This window comes from Vigna radiata, chromosome 9 (assembly GCF_000741045.1).
Source record: "Vigna radiata var. radiata cultivar VC1973A chromosome 9, Vradiata_ver6, whole genome shotgun sequence".
Lineage (NCBI taxonomy): Eukaryota > Viridiplantae > Streptophyta > Magnoliopsida > Fabales > Fabaceae > Vigna > Vigna radiata.
This window is the reverse complement of record NC_028359.1, coordinates 10,168,079-10,188,293: the sequence shown is the minus strand read 5'-3', so window position 1 is coordinate 10,188,293 and position 20,215 is coordinate 10,168,079. Positions and strand designations below refer to the sequence as shown.

Here is a 20,215-nt window from a genome sequence, read left to right as displayed (position 1 = left end):
ACATACAAGAATTTTCCTGAAATCATACCCATAAGTGAAAATGTGAAATTTTAATGGCAATGAAGTGAAATGAATCAATCACGAATGAATAAGCTTACTTGGTAGGAATTAATACAGGGATGTGTGCAAGTAGGGTTAAATTGGTGGAAGATAATGCGAGAAAGTTGAACAATGAAAGTAAATGTGTTCAATGAAGGAAGAAGAATGTCATGACTTTTATGTTTTTTCATTTGTAATAAAATCATTTTTTTTGGCTTAACGTTGGTCATTTTTGGATATTTCTAATGTTTTTAAGTTTTTTGTCTTTAAAAATTTAAGTGATTCTCGAAATATTTTTCATTTTTATTCATAATATATTTAAAATTAAATCTATTGATTTTTATTAAATATTTTTTATTAAGTGGTAATGTATTAAGTGAACCAAAGCTGTGCAAAACCAAAACCGAACCAGTAATGTATTATATATTACTTTCCTCACAAATTTCTTCAATCACTAAATATTTTTTTCATTTTTCGTATTTTTTAAAATTTTTCAAATCTTTTTTTTTTCACTATTTCCTTCTTTCCTTACTATTACTTTTTGACGAGAAAAAGTTATGAGAAAAATAAAAAGTCTAATATTAAAATTTGATAAAAACAAGTTAAATATTAAAATATGTTTCAGTATTTATTTAATATTTAATGTTTCAAGTTTATGGTAAATTTAAGTATTCTTAACTAAATTTCTATTAATTTTTTTCTTTTATATATATTCTTAAAAATTTATAATTTTAAAGTAGATATTTGTCATTTACTTTTTTTTTACAACTGAATATGATTGCTATTTTGTCTTATTGTATTTTTTTTCATTTATTAATAAATGTGAGGTCAAATGATTTATATAAAATGATATTTTGGTTAAAGTAAAATAACGAGTGACTTTTTTTCATTAAGCTTTTAATAAAAATAATAAAATTTATTGGTTAAAATAATGATAAATATGTTTAAGAAATAAGTACAATGTGTATTGATTAAATATTAATATCATTTGCAAAGTTCTTATGAATGTTATGGATCTCTAATTATGTCTTGCTTAATTAAATTTTATTGTATAATTTTATTGTTTACGTCCTTAATTAAATTGATGGTCAAGTGTGATTATATGTGGTTTGGAGTTAATAGTTGATGTCAATATCTATAAAAAAAAAAAAAAGTTAAATTTTAGGAAATTATTAAAAATACTCAGTTTAATATGATGACACTTGTCTAGGTTTTTGGGTTTTAGTCATTTGTCGTTTGTACTTAAATTTTTTATTCTTTTCACCTAAATTTTTCATTATGTCTTTTTCTTCAACATGAACTATTTTTCGTACTTTCATATTCTTATTCGGTCTCAACTTCTTTTTCCTTAACTTTTTTTTAGTACCAATTTAAATATTAGGTCTTCTTCAATCACATTTTAGGTTTCATGATTCTGAAAGAAGTTGTTTTGGGTTATTGTGTTGTCCTTCTTAGTTTTGATTTTCAATTTTCATAGTATGGGTTTATAGTTATCATTTGGATGGGATGATCAGGATGGACAAACTAGCCGAGATGTATGAGTTGACAATGATGGTTAGGATGGACGAGTTGGAGAGGATGGACACTGCCTAAATGGTTGGGATGGATAGGATGAGCGGACTGGTCGATTTGTCTGTGCTGATATGGACAACTAGAATGGACAGGATGTCTTGGCTTATGAGATGTGCAGGATGACGGGTTGGTGTGACGGCTAGGCTGACAGATTTAACCAAGATGAACATGCTAACGAGATGGTTGGGCTGACTGCGATGGATAAGTTGATGGGATGGACAGGGTGACCAGGTTGAATAGGATGGACCAAATTGATTGAATGACCGAGATGTATTGGATGGATGGGCTGACGAAATGGTCGGGATTAATGGACTGACCGATTTGCATGGGTTGGCTTGGGTGGATGGGCTGACGAAATGGTCGAAATTAACGGACTGACTGATTTGTATAAGCCGGCTTGGATGGTTGGGCTGGACAAGCTTGTCGATCCTGGCTGGCTGGCTTGGATGACTGGATGGATGGAATGGGGGTTGGCCTATCTGGTCGAGCTGGCTAGGATGGATGAGTTGGTCGATTTAGTCGGGATGGACAAGTTGACGATATGGTCTGGATATTCAGAATGACCAGATTGGTTTTGCTGATTAGGATGAACGAGCTAACAAAATGACAGGAAAAAAACAAACTAACGAAATAGTCACGATGAACGAACTACCCATAAACTTGATCCTTTTTGTTATCCTTACTTAAAAAAAAGGAAAAATAAAGACACATGTTTACACACGGATCAAGTGACTAGTGTTAGATAAAACTTTTATGCCCAATAACCTAAAATGAGTATATGACCTTTCCATGAATTCAACTAATTTGAATGGATATATTATTTTTTGTTGTTGACGGTTAATGCCATGGTTGGGGAAAGGTACTTTATTCCATGACAGATTTTAAACCTATAAATTAATTGGTTAAAAAGGTTTAAAATCTAGTTAAGTTTTGTGTATGGTGGTTTAAATGTACATATCACTTGCAAAATGGATTTAAGAGCCTATTGGTCATGTCTTGTTGAGTCAATAGTGCCCTCCAATACATGCTTTGATGGCTTTATAAATGTTAGAGAGCTAACTAAAACATTTTATTCATTCATACTTCTTACAAGGTTTTGGTATTCTCTATATATAGAATACCATGGTGGACAGAATACAACTCCACCTCTTAAGTTGGGTACACACACAAAATAATATAAACTTAATACATTTCAAGAGATGAAGAATGTATCCTATTGATCAAAAGACAAGTAGTGAGGATTGCATCCCCCCAATGATGAACAGGAACGTTAGTATTTAACATAAAGGAATGTGCAGTTTCAATGAGATGTCTATTCTTTCTCTCAGCTATGCCACTTTGTTGTGGAGTGTGAGGACATGTTGACTGATGTAAAATTCCTTTGGAAGATAAAAATGAAAAAAAATGCAGTAGAAAAATATTCCTTAGCATTATCACTTCTGAGAATTTTAATTGTCTTTCCAAATTTATTCTTGATTTCATTAACAAAGGACATAAAAATGACTAAAAGTTCATATCTCTCTTTCATAAGGTAAACCTACATACACCGAGAAAATTTATCAATGAAGGTTACAAAATAGTTAAAACCAAAGGAAGTAACTTGACTCGGTTCCCAAATATTAGAGTGAATCGTAGAAAAAACAGACTTACATTGTATCTCAAATTTCATTAGATAAAAAGATCTAACATGTTTTCATAACTAACAAGACTCACAATCTAAGACAAAAATGTGTTTAAGACTTGGAACCATCAACTTCAACTTAAACAAACTTGGGTGACCCAAACGATCATGTAAAATTTTAGGAGATGAAGTTAAAAGGCAGGAAACAGAAGAGTTAGGTTTTAGGAAACACAGTCCTCCTGACTCACATCCTTCTCTAACCCGACGACCCGTACCATGTTCTTGTATGACAAAGGAAGTAGTCATAAAGGTTATAGAACAATTTAATTAACATGTCAATTGACTCAAGGAAATTAAATTATAATGACAATGTGGAATGTACAAAGCAAAATTTAAGTTTAATGAAGGAGATAAGGACACTTTGCCAATTCCTTGAGATGCCAATTTAGATCCATTGGCAATGGTAACCAACTGAGGAACTTTTTGAGGGGTAATGGAGGAAAATAAAGGAGTGTTACCGGACAAATAGTTCGAGGCACCTTAGTCAAGAATCCATGAACCTTGATATTCCACAGATTAATAGATGCATGCAGTTGACATGCTTGGCACTGAAGGAAACTGACAAAGACCGGTGGATTTGTCAGACTTGTATCTTAAAAATTCTTGGTACTCTTCATTTGAGATTCTTGATTTCGAATTATCAAATTTGTAAGCATGCACAGTTTTATCTAAAAACCACGAAATGAATAACATCTTTTTTAGGTATGACCAATTTTCTTATAGTATGAGCATTGCACGTACCCACTTCGACTACCATGGCCTCCTCGATTAGCTCCTCTCCTTGAAGTGACAGATACGGAGAAATTAATTTCAGTAAAGGATGTCATTCTAAATATGTGAGAAGAAACAAAACATAGGAATCCAAAACAGAGACAAAGTCTTATGACTAAGGGAAATTAGAATCCCTGTCTAACCATACTAAGAGAAATAAAGCTCATCAGTAGTATAGTGCGAAATCTGGTGTTAATGATGAAGAAGGCTTAATATGGAAATCTGGAATTTGGTTCCATACATAATGAAGGGTAGTAGCATTGGGGGAGAAAATAAGCTTGAAGGAGAAAACCCTAGCTACAAACTACAGTCACTGAAATAGCGAAGCAAGGGCCAAAACACGCTCAGGAAGCTTCGGCGAAACGATCGGCAATGGCGTGATATCGATATGACATCGAGAAGGCGGCGTGTGGGGAATACGCTCCAGAGACTTGTCGGAGAGAAGCGTGGAGGAGCGTGCAGAGGTTTCTTAGGAGGCGACCACCAGAGTTGGGTCGCGCTTCTCAAGGCGAACCTAATCCTTAACTTTGCCTGACAAAAGGCGACGACGACAACGAACGACGGCGATGACAACTCCAATACCAGCGACGACGGTGGAAAGTGACGACGATAGAGGCGACACACTGGGTCTGGCTCTTGATACCATGTCAGAGAGCTAACTAAAACATTTTATTCTTTCATACTTCTTTACAAGGTTTTGGTATTTTATATATATATATATATATATATATATATATATATATATATATATATATATATATAATACCATGGTGGACAGAATACAACTCCACCTCTTATGGATACACACAAAACAATATAAACTTAATACATTTCAACAATAAATTACTACAATAATGTCACTTAATGGTGTTGGACTGGTGTACATACATATATTGTCGTACGTCTAACATTTTTCTATAAAGTAGCTTAAATAAGTTTCAGATTTTCTAGAGTTGTCAAAACGGGTAACCTAGCCTGACCCGGCTCGACCCACCACGAGTTGGACACTTAGGGAGTCAACCCAACCCGACTCATTTATTAGCGAGCCAGAAAAATTCGAACCTGGCTCGACCCACCACGGGTTGGTGGATAAACGAGTTGGCTCATTGGCTCACTTAATTGTAATTTTTTTAAATAAAAAAATTACAAACTTTCTATAATTCAAATCTAAACAAATTTCACTCCCGGATGTTTAATTAATTTTGAAAACAGGAAACTTACATAATTTTTTCAAGCAAAAAATAATAATAAATATCTTTTTATAAAATTAAAATTAAATTTTAATAAAATAAAATTAGGTAGGTGGGTTGGTAGGCCAACCCGGCCCACCACATGAGTCGAATTTAAATGAACTGGGTTGAAATTTGACCCACATAAAAAAAAATACAATTTTTTTAAACCCCACCATACTCAAATCCGTGATGGACCAAATTGACCCGCAGGTTGAGACCCATTTTAACAACTCTAAGATTTTCAATACACAACTAATTTTTAGTGCATAATAAATACATTTTTTTAACTCTACATACCTGATAAATTAAACACTTTAGTTTAAGTATTTTTCTTTTTTGCTGCCTGTGTCAATTATGTTATTCATGTGATCAATAAGTTGAATCACATGTCTTACAATTTAGAGTGTTAAAGAATGATATGTATTAATTTTTTATTTTTTTTGTTACATGCTTGTTATGATAAATAATAACTTGAAATACCAAAATGAAAATATTAAATGTTTCAAAGATCGTTTAAAAAAAAGACTAGTCAACATAATACTAACGAAATACAAATAACTACCTTTTCATGGGCTTAAATAATTTATTCGACACTTAATTTAAAAACTAATATACTCAATACTAAAAAAATGAGAGTATTTGAAACTTACGGCGATAAAATTTGACAAAGCATCCCTCATTCCATATGTTATTTTATGTTCCATGACCAATTTTAGAATCATACAGGTAGCAACTAAATTTATGTTCTACTTTTTTAGCGAGTCAAATGCAGTCTTCGTTCATATATATATACACACACATTATCAGTCTTTGATCTCCTTTTAGAAGAGTGTAATTTTAAAAAACAGATCAATACGAAAGTATAAGAACTAAAACAAATTAATTTTAAGAATAAAAAAAAAGGTTTATGTTATTCACTAGAACATACAAAACTTTCGCCACCAAAGAAAAGCTTCAAACCTCGATATATAGCTACAAAGAAAATAGATTTACTTGTGTGTCACTGATCTGAACGCTCGACTCCAAATAATTACAACAATTTGCACAAAATTGGAAATTGTAACAGCATTCTAAAATGAAGTTAATGTACAGGCAGCAATAAAAAGAAAATTTTACACAAAAACTCCAATGTCATAATTTATTGAACTACTAATCTTTGTAAGTGATCCAGGAAGACCTCAAAGCTAACATCATCAGTGAAGATAATATCTCCTCCAGGATTATAATTTTCGGTGCTGTAAGTCGCAGAAGGATTTAACTTTGCCAGTAAAAATCGAGCCTGCACATACATCAACACAAAACATCTTAAATTACTGTGAAACGAATGGAGCTAGTCACACTGAAAAAAAAAAATACTAGTATGCATATTCCAGTTAGTTCAGCACATAATCACATCAATTAAATTACAGCTATATTCAAATTCAAGCTCACCAATAAATAAGAATTATTCTTATCATACATAAACAACCTATAGGAAGAACTTTTAAAATGAAACTGACATGTAAATTCTCTTAGCCGGTGTACATGCATGCAAGTGCTGAATGAAATACAAGCAAAATTAAAAGAAAAAAAATTCAGAACAATAATTCTGTAATGACAGCATGGTTATTAACAAACAATGAAAGGGGTGACTAATTAGCAGTAATGAAAAACAAACGATAGCAGCAAGCAAGCAAGCCAATTATTGTACTATAAGGTGATCAATGGCATGAAAAAATAAAAAGTAACCTGAGAGCCATGCTGATCACAAATGACCAGGCGAGGTACTGGAAACCTCTCCTTTATTATTAAATCTGCATCATCATGAGGAGCTCGTAGAAATTGAGCAAATGCCTGAAAAATATAGCGACTTAATCAAATAAATTGTCAATGTCAAGGTAAGAACATTGGTGATTTAGTGCAGTTCTAGACAATATGACATCAAGAAAACACTGATAGAAGCTTACTAAGACCTGGTGAAGGTATCCAAATACCAATTCAAATTACCAGGTTGGCTCGATATAACACAGGCCATAGCATGGATTTCTCACCAAACAATTAATACAAGAATGATAAAATTCAGAAAATAAAATGAAGCCAAAGTATTATAAAACGGATGCCTAACTGCAGCCAAGGAGCTGCCAGATTTGCCAAAACTTTGCAGTAGCTGCAAATATAGCCCTATACCTGAAAAATAAACTTGGCAGCAAGCCCAAGCCCCTTACTGAATTTAATCTTAAATCAATATGATCTATAAAAGTCCATAATATACAATAATTTTTCCCAAGACTGAAAATAAAAAAAAATAAAAAATACTGACAGTGAGTTGGATATTGTAATTCCCCAACAAAAACCTCAGATCAAAACTAAATAGAATAATTATTCTCAGATTAGCAATTGATCAAAGAATACCTGATGTTCCGGTTCATTATGATATCCAGCCTTACGCCACTGAGCAATTGTTGAACCATGAAAAATAACAACAGTGAAAAATGAATCCAAAAGGAGGATCTTATCAGCCGCAATGGCAGCAACATCAAGAAGTGCTGGTTCCGGACCAGAATGGAATGAATAAGAAATCAATGAAGGCTGAACCATGACAACAGAATTAGCAACATTTTCACGGTTCAGTATCATTCTAAAGTAAGCAGTCTCGTCTGGGCTGTTGTTAAAGACCTGTGATAAATGTAATTAGGGAAATAGGTAAACACTTGCGTACAAATATTGGTGCACGTGCACCAAATATCACAAACTTACAAAAATCCGACACTACAATACCTGAACAAATTGAGAGCGTCGGAAATGAAACATAAATTGTGGGAATATTGACAGCCTGGGAGACAAACTGAAAGAAGATGGTGTGTCCTTTTGAAATTCCCCAAATCGGGAACACACATTTATCAATGCCTTGTCCAACCATCTGATAGGATCAAATTCAGCCTGATTCCAAAATTACATCATTACAAAACATGAAAACATAAAAGAGCAAAACCACATAAGCAGATCAGTGAAAAAGAGATGAGCAGGTTCTCAGTTCTCACAACTATGGGTGTGTCATGCGGCAAAGAGTACTCCTGAGACTATTGATCATTTGTTATTGGACTTTTCAACAATACACAAGTATGATGGGTTTTTCAATTGGCTATGCATCTTCATTGTTTTTCATGAAAGAAGCAAAGGAAACCCCATGACACTTTTCATGCAGAATATAGTTTTTAGCTGGATTATAACTAAATGCTGTTGGATTTTCTTTCCTCTCTTGCAGATTTGGTTTTGAAATCCTCATTAACAGAATAGTTAAAAGAAACTCCAGAACAGTTTTGCTAAGTGATTTCTAAAACAGTTAACAATTGATTATAATGCATGTAAGTTCAGTAAATTAATTTGCACATCCGACAGGGATCCACTTATTCAAGAAGGCATATTCAAACTTGTGTACATGATTTCCTAGTTTGTGAGAAACCATAGTACTGCAATGCATGGTAGCAAGTATCGTACAATACACAATACGAATATTACAATACGACTTTTCTCCCTCACGATACAAATAGTTGAAACACTTGTTTTTACTCCCATATTGCTATGTATCGTGCAATTCATTCTTGGAAACGCATGAATCGTCACTCTAGTGTGTATTGTTGGGAATGGGAATGCTCCCAAGTGAGACATAACTCTCAAATTTAGAAAGAATAATATATTTCTTCTGTTTTTTAATAATGAGGCCATTGGACCTATAAAAATACACGAGCCTCCTGGTTATTTTAAGAAATATAAATAGTAAATTCTAAAAAAACAAAATCCCAGTGATTATGGGATTATTTCTGAATACATAATCCTAGTATTAACAGCAAGATACAGCTGTAATAAAGAATAAAATTATAGCAAGAATAAAAAAAAAAAACTTCCTAATACATAATAAGAAGCACGGTTTTGACAGTAACCAAGAAAGACGAATCAACAGAGAAGAGGTTCACAATCACTAGATGATTTGGCTGGTTCACACAAAAAGGATGGACTACAGATCAGGCTCAAGCAAGCAAAAATGAGTTTGGTGGAATTATTAGCAAAAAGGCCAGAAAAAAAAAATTAACCACAGCTGAATTGCATTGCAGTGAGGAGAAAGTCACAGTCTAGATGTGGATAGAAACACATCACAGCTCACATGACCAAGAAAAATCATAGAATAAGAGGTCAGTGAGGAATAGTGCTGAAAAAGCACCTTAACAAGAAAAATCATGGGTGACTAATGAAATTTATAAGTTAATGACCAAATAAGAAGCATAGATACTCCTAAAATCATGTTGTATCCATCCCGGTACATATATGAACCCAATACTCATTGGGTAGTTACGTGCCAAAAATATTTTACAAAACAAATAGGTACTTAACTAGGGTACATATGCGTACTTTTATGGCACATATTGGGTCGTACCCAAGTCCAACAAATAAGAGTAGGCTTAATCCTAAAGTCATCATTGTCTTCTCGTTAAAAGAGAAACTGAAGCATATATTAATTTATTCACTTTATGAAAAGAAATAGGATTAATCCAAAAAAGAACTGAAGATTTAATTTTAATACTGATAGGATATGTAATGATAGGACCCTGAATCTATCATGTAATGTGTATGTTAGGAGAAAACATATTAAAAAGTAGTTGTTACTCAGGTTGCTAGGATGAGTGAGTTTTTCTATATATAGTTGGGGGGTCCTTGTATGCGGGGGACCTTTTGGATGTTTTGTAGAATTGTTGACAGGATCTTTGACATCCTATTTGAAGGGAACATTGTCCCTTGGATGCCCTCATGCTGCACTTGTTTCCTAGAATCAATAATACAAGGTGTAATCAGTGAGTTTGGGAGTTTGCATTCGTTTTCCTGGTTTCCTCTATCTAGAAACCTAACAAATACACACAAAGCTTTGCCCCCCATCAAAAAAGTGTAATAGTTATAAAGAGAATGAAAGAAAAATGTGTGATATTGGTGGAGATGAACAAGATCCACGTGAAGGGGCTTCAATTCTTGAAGTTGCGCCTCTTTCTTTTAATGACTTAGAGTTGGTAGTCTTTATTAAAAAAAAATAAAAAAATAAAAAAATAAAAAAAAATCATCCAGCACTCACCTCTGTTTCCATTTTGAAGGAGACTTGACGAGCCATGACTATGGCAGCTGCTTCTTGGTCAAATCCAGCAATCAAGTCCTACAATTTAGACATAATTGTTATAGAAACACTGAAATCTTTCATAAAATAACAACCAAATGATTTTTCTATAACATCAAGAAAGAAGTAGAGTACTCAAGTTACTTGAAAAATTATCCCATGCAACATTGAACAGCCAAAAGCACTGGTTATCCAACATAAAATAGACATTGAAGACCATGCATTACTAGATATATGGCAAAAAGTATTCTACAAATGGCTTGAGCATGGTTATCCCACATAATAGACATAGAAGACCCCACATTTACTAGATATATGGCAAAAGTATTGTACAAATGGCTTGAGCAATACACCTACCTCATGTCAAGTTAGCTTTTAGAGGTAAGCGCAGTTAATTATAACATGGAACTGGACAAGGTATCAACACTAACCCGACCTTGATAATGAGATACCAGCAGATATCCAATCTAACCAACTTTATGCTCCAAATATCCAATTCCAGGAGCAAGGAATGTGTGTCAGGATCGCACATCATCTTAGCATTCGGTCATAGTACTCCTTAAAATGAGTTGGTTAATGCTCACCCCTTCTGGGGGCTTAAATTAAGCTCACATCATCTATAACACATGGACATAATACACCTTAGCAGTAGCTTCTTTGGGCTACCTTAATTACAGGATTGAAGGGGCAGTATGTATTAATCTCAAATTGAATAGTGATATGAATTAAATAGTGCTTACAAGACTTCCACAATCCCCACCTTACAAGTTAATTTTATGGGCTTCAATTAGTCTGTAAGTCCAAATTCTAAAATTATACCAGAATCTGTCCTAGATTTGTTGTTGGGCCAATTGTACTGCACTGTTCCAAGCCCATAGCCCCTACTCATGAAGGATGAGTCCAATTTAAGACAAAATTCTGACTGCCACCAACAGCCACTGCTGGCTGCCGCAGACAGCAAAGATAGTGCTAGAAAAAACTCAGATCACATGCTCTGATATCATGTTAAGAAGTGAACTTTAAGTCTAATACATTCCTACAAAACTAGCTTGTAGATGAGGTTTACACCCACTTATATATTATAAACATGCCTTATTTCTCTAGTTGATGTAAGATCTCCAACACACTCCTCACGTTGAGCTATATACATATCAAATCAAATAGCGGCCCGATAACGGATTGTATGATAAATCCAATAAACAATAAATCTCGTTAGGAAAGGCTCAAATTCATGGTTCTAATACCATATGAATATTAAAAACAGAGATAGATGGATCTATTTTAGATGCCTTGAATTGGTTTAAAAGACTCTTCTTATGATCTTCTATCTATAATGATGAGAAAGTGATACAATGGAAAGATGAAAGATCAAAGGCCTTCCGAGGTACAAAATTAAGTACAACTCAGGTTGCTCTAGACTCATAGGTACAGCTGGAAATAGTTCCCAACACGCTACTCCCTACTTTAGACTTAATAATCACTCTAACATACATAAATTTAATAATTATTCTTACACAAGCCCATACCCCCTAGTAATTAAGGATGAGTTGGAAGCCCATCTTAGGTGGTCACCTGTAGGTCATAGTATCTCTCAGAGGACTACCTACAGAGGGGTTGACTAAAAAGGCTAAATAAAATGTCAGTGTGGGGCCACCGAGACATCTACTCCAAGAACTTAAGAGTCCACACCATGCAAGCCAATTTCGAAGGGTGAGGTTAGGCCCTAAGCCATAAATAACCCCTCATCTTTGTATAGCAGTAAACTAAAACTGGTGACCGATGCATGAGGTATCCACATTGTTGGGTCTAGGGTGACTATATCTACCCCAGATTAACTCCCATAACCATAGAGGCTATTTTTATGATTAGATTCTGTGTGACCTCAAAGTAACAAAATCAGATAACTTTATCACGGCCTCTCCCTCATACAAGAACTGTGATAAGTCCGTTTACAACAAAACTGACAGATGTATTGACTATATATATATATATATATATATATATATATATATATATTCTTAGATCAACAAAACTGAAGAGAGAATCAGAGAAAATGAACTGAAAATTTTATTATCACATCACACTGAAAATATGAATACAGAAACGTATTTATAGACATTGCTTACAACAAAACTGACAGATGTACTGACTAACTCATTAATAAAACCTACAAGTGTACATATTGACTTATATATGATGACTATATAAATTGTACAGACCAACTTATTTCTACTAACATATATATACACATATATCATATATGGCCAATATTTCAGATAAAAGGAGCACAGCAACCCAATTGCATATCATAAAAAGAAGCAACCTACTTCCTAAATACCAACCCATTACTTGAAGTTGAGAGAAAATGAAAAGTCTTATATTTCTGATTCAGAAAGTCTGATACAACTTCTACTACATTTATAGAAGACAGTAGTTCTGAAAAATAAAAGGACGGGAAGCCCCTAACAAAACCCTAACATAAATATTAATAATAAAACAAAGACATTATACTTCAACACTATTGAACAACTGTCTTAACTTCACTTCAGCTCCAAAGCCTAGACTTGGCACTTAACACTCAGCTAAACAAATTACCCCAAAACCAAAAGCTTCCAACAAAGAAGCAAAGCAAGGGAAGGAATATAGTGGTAGAAAGAGTGAACAAAGGCTTTGTTTTGCAGGTATAACGAATCAAAAGGTTGCAGATAAAATCTTACCTGTATACTTTCGGGTCCAGCAATCCATCTCCTTGACAGTGTCGTAACCCGTAATCTCATCTGCCCTTTGCTATTCTGATAACTGAAGCAAAACATCTGTGATGAGTGAGAAATATTTCAAGTACGTTACCATAACAGACAAAACATTACTCGAAGGAGGATAGAGACAGTGTTCATACTAAGTCAAGAATTGGAAGTAAAATTGATTGCTTGTGGCCTGAATGGCTGCATCAGGACTTTCCTTCCTCACAACATCAAAAAATAGGCACAATGATGTGGATTTGTCGAGTCCACACATCTTCCATGCACTTGTACCCCCTTGACCAATAACAACATCTGAGCATAATGGGCCTTTCTGCAGATATAGATAGGTAGATAAGCCTCTGTTGTGGAGGTAAGTAGAAGAAAAGAGGTTAGACATTCTAGACATACCTTTTCAAGAGATGCACAAGGGCCAATAATACCCTGGATTTTCAAGTCCTTAGAGCAGTTTATCTCAAATATTCCACTGCAAAAAATAAAGTTAAATAAGAAATGAGTCAATATATAATGCAACACATGACAATCAGAACCATCTATACTAACTGTTAAGAGTTTAATATATGTTATAAATGGGAACGATATACATTTGCAGTACGGTCATGGAAGACACGACACAGACACTTCGACTCATGTAAAACATAGGGACACGGATCTATATATTAAATCATTATGAACCATTTAATTTAACAACCAATATCTATATACTCAAAATGAAAATCATCTATAAACAAGGCTAGTTAAATATAATAATCTAAACATATTGTCACCTAATACAGAAATGAACTTAATAAGTCTATATAATATCCAAAAAGTGAAAAGTAGTGATCATATAAGATTTGTTCCTCATTTCTATAATCATAATACAAATTTATGCAATAAGTTTACAAGTATATGGGTTTCAGAAAATCATCGTATTTTCCCTTGTTAACATTGTGTTGGAATCTGTCAAAATTATGTCAAAGACAAAGAAAATGTCTTTCGAATTGGACACTTCTACGATACATGTCCTATGAGTGTTGTTGTGTCGGTATCCGATACATGTTAGACACAGGGCACACCATTTGTGAGCCATGTCCGAGCTTCATAGTTTATGGTCTATTATCCAGCACTAGCTTGGTGTCAAAGCTTGGTTCTTCTAATATATAAAAGAATGGAGCTGATTGAATCAACAAGTCAGCAGCCAAGAACATGCTGATTACCAAAATAATATAATTAGGGATTCGGTACAGCTAAAAGTGTTGATCAACTCTTTCACTGTTATTCCTTTTATGTTAGAAAGATAGACTACCACAGAACAAGTTAAACTTGTAAGAGAGTCTTAAAAGATATATGAATTGGATGGCTCAGAGGCCAGTTGTACTAGTGCTTAACCAAAGTATTAGTAAATAGTAGTTTTAGGTAATGATATTGTATTACACCACCCCTAATATATCCAATGCCGTGATGCACCGATACATTCATCAAGCCAGCACATCCGTGTCTAGGATGTATCTGACACGGATACGTTTAGATACATTTAAAATACGTGTTTGAAAAGTGTCAGCAATTAAAAATGAAAAAAGTGCTCAAAAGTTAACAGTGTTGTTGCTTATTGGTGTACAGCTAATAATCATGTTTTATGAATTTGCATTGTCCTTTGGATTAAACCTTGATCCGCTAGAAGACTTAACTACCCATGCTGAATAAGACATCACGTCCCAAATCCCACACTATCTCTTTTTCCTAAACCAAACCTCAAATATAACATTCAACTAATATATACAACTGTAACGGTCCTAGTACTCTATCCACAACAGTCATAATACTTTCTTAGTCATTCTTTTTCTTTTTCCTTTTTTTCATCACCTTTATTTTTATATTATTACAAGCATTAAACATACATAAAATATTTAAGCCTAGGATAGACTCTAATACCATCTTAAGAAAATAAAATTTAAATCTAACTCAACCTTGTAAAACTAACTTATAAAATGAGGTTTTCATCCACTTATATGTCTTAATTTCCCTTTATTGCTAATTAATGTGGGCTCTTTAATACACTCCTTAACACTAAGGACTAGATACTTCAAGTGTGGAACTAGGGGAACCCGATAGTAGGCTTTGAATAAGACCCGACAAGCTTGACTAAGATAGGCTTTGAATAACTCTAATATTATCTTTAAGAAAGTAAAATTTAAAACTAATTCAACCTCACAAAACTGACTTAATAAGGTGAGATTGAAACCTGTTTATACATTATTATTTGGTCATATCTCTATTCTCTGTGTGGCCTCTTCAATAGAAAATAAGGAAAATCCACACATCAGAAAAAGAAAATGAAAAATATAAGACTTACTTTGAGGATAGACCCAAATCATAATCACCCGATTGGAAAACACGCTTAAGTGAATCCTTGAATACCGAATGACCAAAACTTTCAGCAAGTACAACAAGGCCTCCAGTCCTTTCAACAGCAGTTTTAAGTTCAGCAATTCCTACCTGGAGAATAAAGTATACACAAGAAATTTAATATTTTTCAATGTGAAAATTGTACAAAGCAAAACAACCACAAACAAAAATGTCAAACATCTACAGAAATAATAACACTTTTGTCAGACAATATAGTCCAACAAAAGTATAAAGCTTAGCATCACATAACTTGACCAGAAATGAAATCAGATGGCAGGTCACAAAATTATCAACTATTTTTTATTTTACCCATAAACAAACCAGGGATTTCAGACTACAGGAATTATGAATTTGGACATTCTAATTATTAATGGTGAGAGGCACTAGAATTATAGTTCATTGGAAGGACTGCCTCAAAATATCATCCACCTTCATTTAAAAATAATGATTGAAAAAATTATTTTTCATATAATTAGATCTAACAAATAAAAATAGAAGAGAAGATTTCAGGCAAGACAGATCAAGAATACTCATAATAAGTAAGAAATAAGGGGAAGAGAAAGAAACTTGGTAAAAAAAATGTTTGTGGGAAAAAAATATAAGTATAATCATTATACTCTATGTTTCACTACAAGAAACACTCAACATATTCTCTTTTGTTAATGCCGGAAAAAAAAAAACATTCTCGTTGTTTACTGATTCTAGTTAGTTCTAAACAATAATATAAAATGAGTGGACTGGAATAAAAGACATTTCCAGAGAATTTTTTCTCCTCGAAGCATAGAATAAATATCAATAATTTTTATAGACTGGAGAATAGCAAATGCTAAAAAAATTGAAGCCGGTAATTTAGCAATGCTCCTAATTCTAGGCTTTTGCGTAGAGTCTCAATACTTGTTTGAGTTATACCAAGATGTATATTAATATAGAACAGTTAGCCAAAAATTGTTATGACATGGACAGAGAGTACTTTTTTGGTTAACAGTCACAAATGTCTATTTCTGAATTGTGATCTTCACAGTTATGAATTAATAAGAAAGGATCAATATCTCTTTCTTTATCAATATTTTTTCATTTATATAAAATGTTTTATAATTTTTTTATGTACGAATAAATTATCACATGTTAAATTTCGAGAAATTGTTGTGTCCCAATATTTGTTTGATATCAAGCCCATGTAGTATCTAGACTTTATAGGTGGTTTTGGCAGAAATAGAAGTAAAGAGACCAAATTTATGTGCAGCATGGATTTTTTGCTCCTATTTGGAGTATTTGTTTGAGCACAACACTTATATTTTATGTTCAAAAAAAGTTTGAACTCAACAATTTTATCAAATAAAAAGATGCAAGGAGGTTATAGCATGAAGATTCGACATAAAGCAAAATCTTCTGCATCCGCCACTTTGGAAAATTATATTACAGAATGGGAAGAAGTAAATTACAAGTTATAGCATCGTCACAAATTCTTAATTACAATGGATATCCGGAAGTTAGATTGTTGCTTAAATATTCTAAGTTTGGCAAAACCTTAACAGTGAAGGTTCTTTAGGGGGAAACAGAGACAAACAGCGGTTAACTTATACACATGTAAACTGCTGTGTACAGACCAAAAAAAGGTCAGTTGATAAAAGTGAACATTACCTGATCAAGAGCACAAGCAAAGAGATCTAGTACATGTCCTTGATGTACAAGCTGCTTCGCAAGTCCATCATAGAATTTCACGCATTTATGGTAATGTGGCACAGAATCTTTATCCAGATCCTTGTGGGATCGAATTGGTTCAGAAAGTTGTTTGGATACAATCTGAAATATACAATAGTTCATAAGAGAGAATCAGCCGAATGTCATCAACCAATCAAGTAAAATGAAATTCATTATAGCCTATGATGCAAACTCCATTTTACAAGTTCAACAAAATGGACTCCAAGTTAAATACATTACTCTGATGCAGGCATTCAAAACACCAAGATCCATTCTACATGCCAATTAGAAAATGCCAACATAGCAAATGCACTCTAAGCTAAATATTTGTGTTTAGATACTACAGAGGAGGGGGGGAAGTACAACACTCAATTTTACTAAAAGATGTCATAATAGAGTTCCTTCTAAAATACAGTCATGATAAGAAAAATCTGTCTGAAATATGTTCTCATCCTAAGGAATCTTTGAAGCCTAAACTTAAAGTATAATTATTAACCTCAACACTTTCTTGCTGAAAAGGTTCCTTTACTACCAGCCTAAACACTCCATTGATCACACAGGCTTCACTTATTAATGTTCACTCTAATAACCCACAACACTAACTAATTATAGAACTCAAATTTTGCTACATGCACAACTACAACAATAAATAACACATTGACAAACTTATATATAACTACATAAGTTGCATAAGAGGCTCTTACAGGAGCAGGTCCTTCAGTAGCCGGTCCACCAATAAATGCCATTATTCTCGCGGCAGAACCAGGGACACATGCCCCTAACAAACTTGCTGCGATACTCAGAGCTGTGCTGGTACACCGAGTTGCTCTCTGATCAGTGGGCACTGCCCAAGGATCTTTCTGCAGCTCCTCCAAAACCTGCAGACCAAACCACAGGTATACCACCCATAAGCCAACACAAAATACACTCCAAATTCATTTCATTTCACTACAAGAAACACTCAACACAAAAGTTAACACAGAAAACACTCAAATTCATTCTACTCCGCTACAAGGGAAACTTAACAAACAGTACCATATTGAGGGTGGAGTGTACACACAATTTAGCACAGAAAAAAATTATACACACCAAATGCATTTCATTCCACTGCAAGAGACACTCAACTAACATTCCCAAATTGAAAATAGAGTCTATACACACAAATTAACACCAGAGGCCAGCACCTTAAAACAGTCTATGAACACAGTTTTGACCACAATGTCAAGGTGTTTGGAGTGTCTGCCACCACATGACATTTGCAATTGCAGCTGGATCAGCTACATGTGTCTGAAAATTATAAAAAAAAAAAAAAAAAAAAAAAAAAAAAAAAAAAAACACCGTGCAGGTGACAAAAAACACTTCCACATTCATTTCATTCCACTACAAGAGACACTAAACAAACATAACCGAATTGAGAGCGCAAAGGGTGCACACACACATACACGCAAAATCAACATCAAATATACGCAATTCGAGTTCATTTCATTCCACTGCCAACGGCATTCAACAGGCATTCCCAAATGGAGAGTAGCAACCGTGCGCACACAGAAATTAACACTAAACATACTCCAAATCAACAACCATTACCGAATTGATTGTGAACTCGCACTCGGACGCCGGTACGAGGAACCGCGAAATGCTGTCCGCGGACAGCCCGTCGCGCGCCCCGGCAACCACACCAACGGCCGGGCGGGGCTTCTTGGCGAAGAAGCTCATCTGTTCGAGGAGCTGGTCCTTGGTGACATCCTTCGATCCCTTGAAGACGTACGTCTTCGGCAACGCACCAAACCCTAACTCGTGAACATGCACGAACGTCCCGAAGGTGATGAGCCCAACAAGGGAATTCTCGGGGAGGAGCTCGACGGCCTGCGCGAGCGCGGAGCGCAGGAATCCAATCTCCTCCTCGATGACGCAGGTGTCAACGACGAAGAGGAAAACGGGAGGTACGGCGGCGGAGGCAGCGGACGAAGCGTCGGAGTTATACTCGACGGTGGTGTACTGCGGGAAAAGCTCGGCCGGGAGGGATTCGTCAGATATTGAGGCGTAGTGAGGGGGAAAGTGGTTGCGCTGGAAGCAGAAGGGACAGATCCAGATCTTGGCGGCAAAGTCGACGATGCAGAAGGGATTGAGAACGGAGCGGCACGTGCGGCATCGAAGAGGCGTGTAATTGAGGACTGGCATGGAGGGGAATTGCTTTATGGGAGTGTAGACAACGGAGACCGGAACGACGCAGTTTAGGGCGTCTTGCTTGGTTCCTGGGATCACGTTCCAGGGCATTCGCACGCCGTCTTGGGATTCGAGATCCAAGAATTCGGCCATGGTGAGAGGACCGGTTAGAGGAAAGAGAAGGAACACGAGAGAGCGATCCTGGTTGTTATGGCGAGTCTCTGTCGCTCCCACTCAAACGGCTTTGATCACAGTATCACTGAAAAAAATAAGCATGCATTCAATATTGAATCAAAACAGAGACCTAATGGTGACTTTTGATTGGTTGGTTGATGCAGTCAGTAGTAACCAACATACTTTCAGAGAGGAGTTTATAACTATTATATAAAATAAATTGAATAGTATCTAATATTATTATTACATTTATTAATATTATTACGTATTTAAGTTTTTTGTGTGGTCTTTCGATATCTTTTTATCAAAGAACTTACATGCTTTTGTCATCTCAATACAACTAATATAACTTAATATCATATGAAAAACTTAACAAACATGTGGACAAGAAAAAAAAAAGGCCAAAAACAAATGGTTAAATCAATAGGAATTCAATTTGAAGAAAAAAAATACTAATCACTAAAAACAATGTAGGTAATTTATCCTTTTCTATTTCTATTCCTATTCTTATATATGCCTATTCTTATATATGAATTATCTGTACGAAATTTATATACCACTATATATATATATATATATATATATATATATATAT

General features: G+C 34.5%; 2 protein-coding genes across 4 annotated transcripts in view; both read right to left on the bottom strand.

The window, feature by feature from the left end:
• LOC106773872 (protein FAR1-RELATED SEQUENCE 5) overlaps positions 1-203 on the bottom strand; it is a 3,072-nt gene extending 2,869 nt beyond the window's left edge. Inside the window, exon 1 of one of the 3 annotated variants that reach the window (XM_014660634.2) lies at positions 99-203. In XM_014660634.2, coding sequence (XP_014516120.1) covers position 99 — 1 coding nt within the window. In that variant the 5' untranslated portion in view covers positions 100-203. The remainder of the gene's footprint in view (positions 1-98) is intronic. The other 2 variants (XM_022786458.1, XM_014660635.2) reach the window with 2 other exon arrangements.
• A 6,040-nt stretch (positions 204-6,243) lies between these two features.
• On the bottom strand, positions 6,244-19,761 carry LOC106774157 (protein transport protein SEC23). Its single transcript, XM_014661035.2, has 12 exons — positions 18,868-19,761; positions 17,985-18,158; positions 17,221-17,382; positions 15,527-15,669; positions 13,582-13,657; positions 13,329-13,504; positions 13,150-13,231; positions 10,394-10,471; positions 8,053-8,214; positions 7,687-7,950; positions 7,024-7,128; positions 6,244-6,574 (listed from the first exon to the last, which is right to left on the bottom strand). The coding sequence occupies exons 1-12, from the start codon at positions 19,597-19,599 to the stop codon at positions 6,434-6,436; spliced, it is 2,295 nt and encodes a 764-aa protein (XP_014516521.1). The 5' UTR covers positions 19,600-19,761; the 3' UTR covers positions 6,244-6,433.
• Positions 19,762-20,215: the final 454 nt, after the last annotated feature.

Coding starts and splice junctions, on each gene's coding strand:
- LOC106774157 (XM_014661035.2), bottom strand. CDS start 19,599: ATGGCCGAATTCTTGGATCTCGAATCCCAAGACGGCGTGCGAATGCCC. Junction 18,159..18,867: donor GCGAGTTCACAATCAATTCG/GTAATGGTTGTT, acceptor TTTGGTCTGCAG/GTTTTGGAGGAGCTGCAGAA. Junction 7,129..7,686: donor ATAATGAACCGGAACATCAG/GTATTCTTTGAT, acceptor TATATTTTTCAG/GCATTTGCTCAATTTCTACG.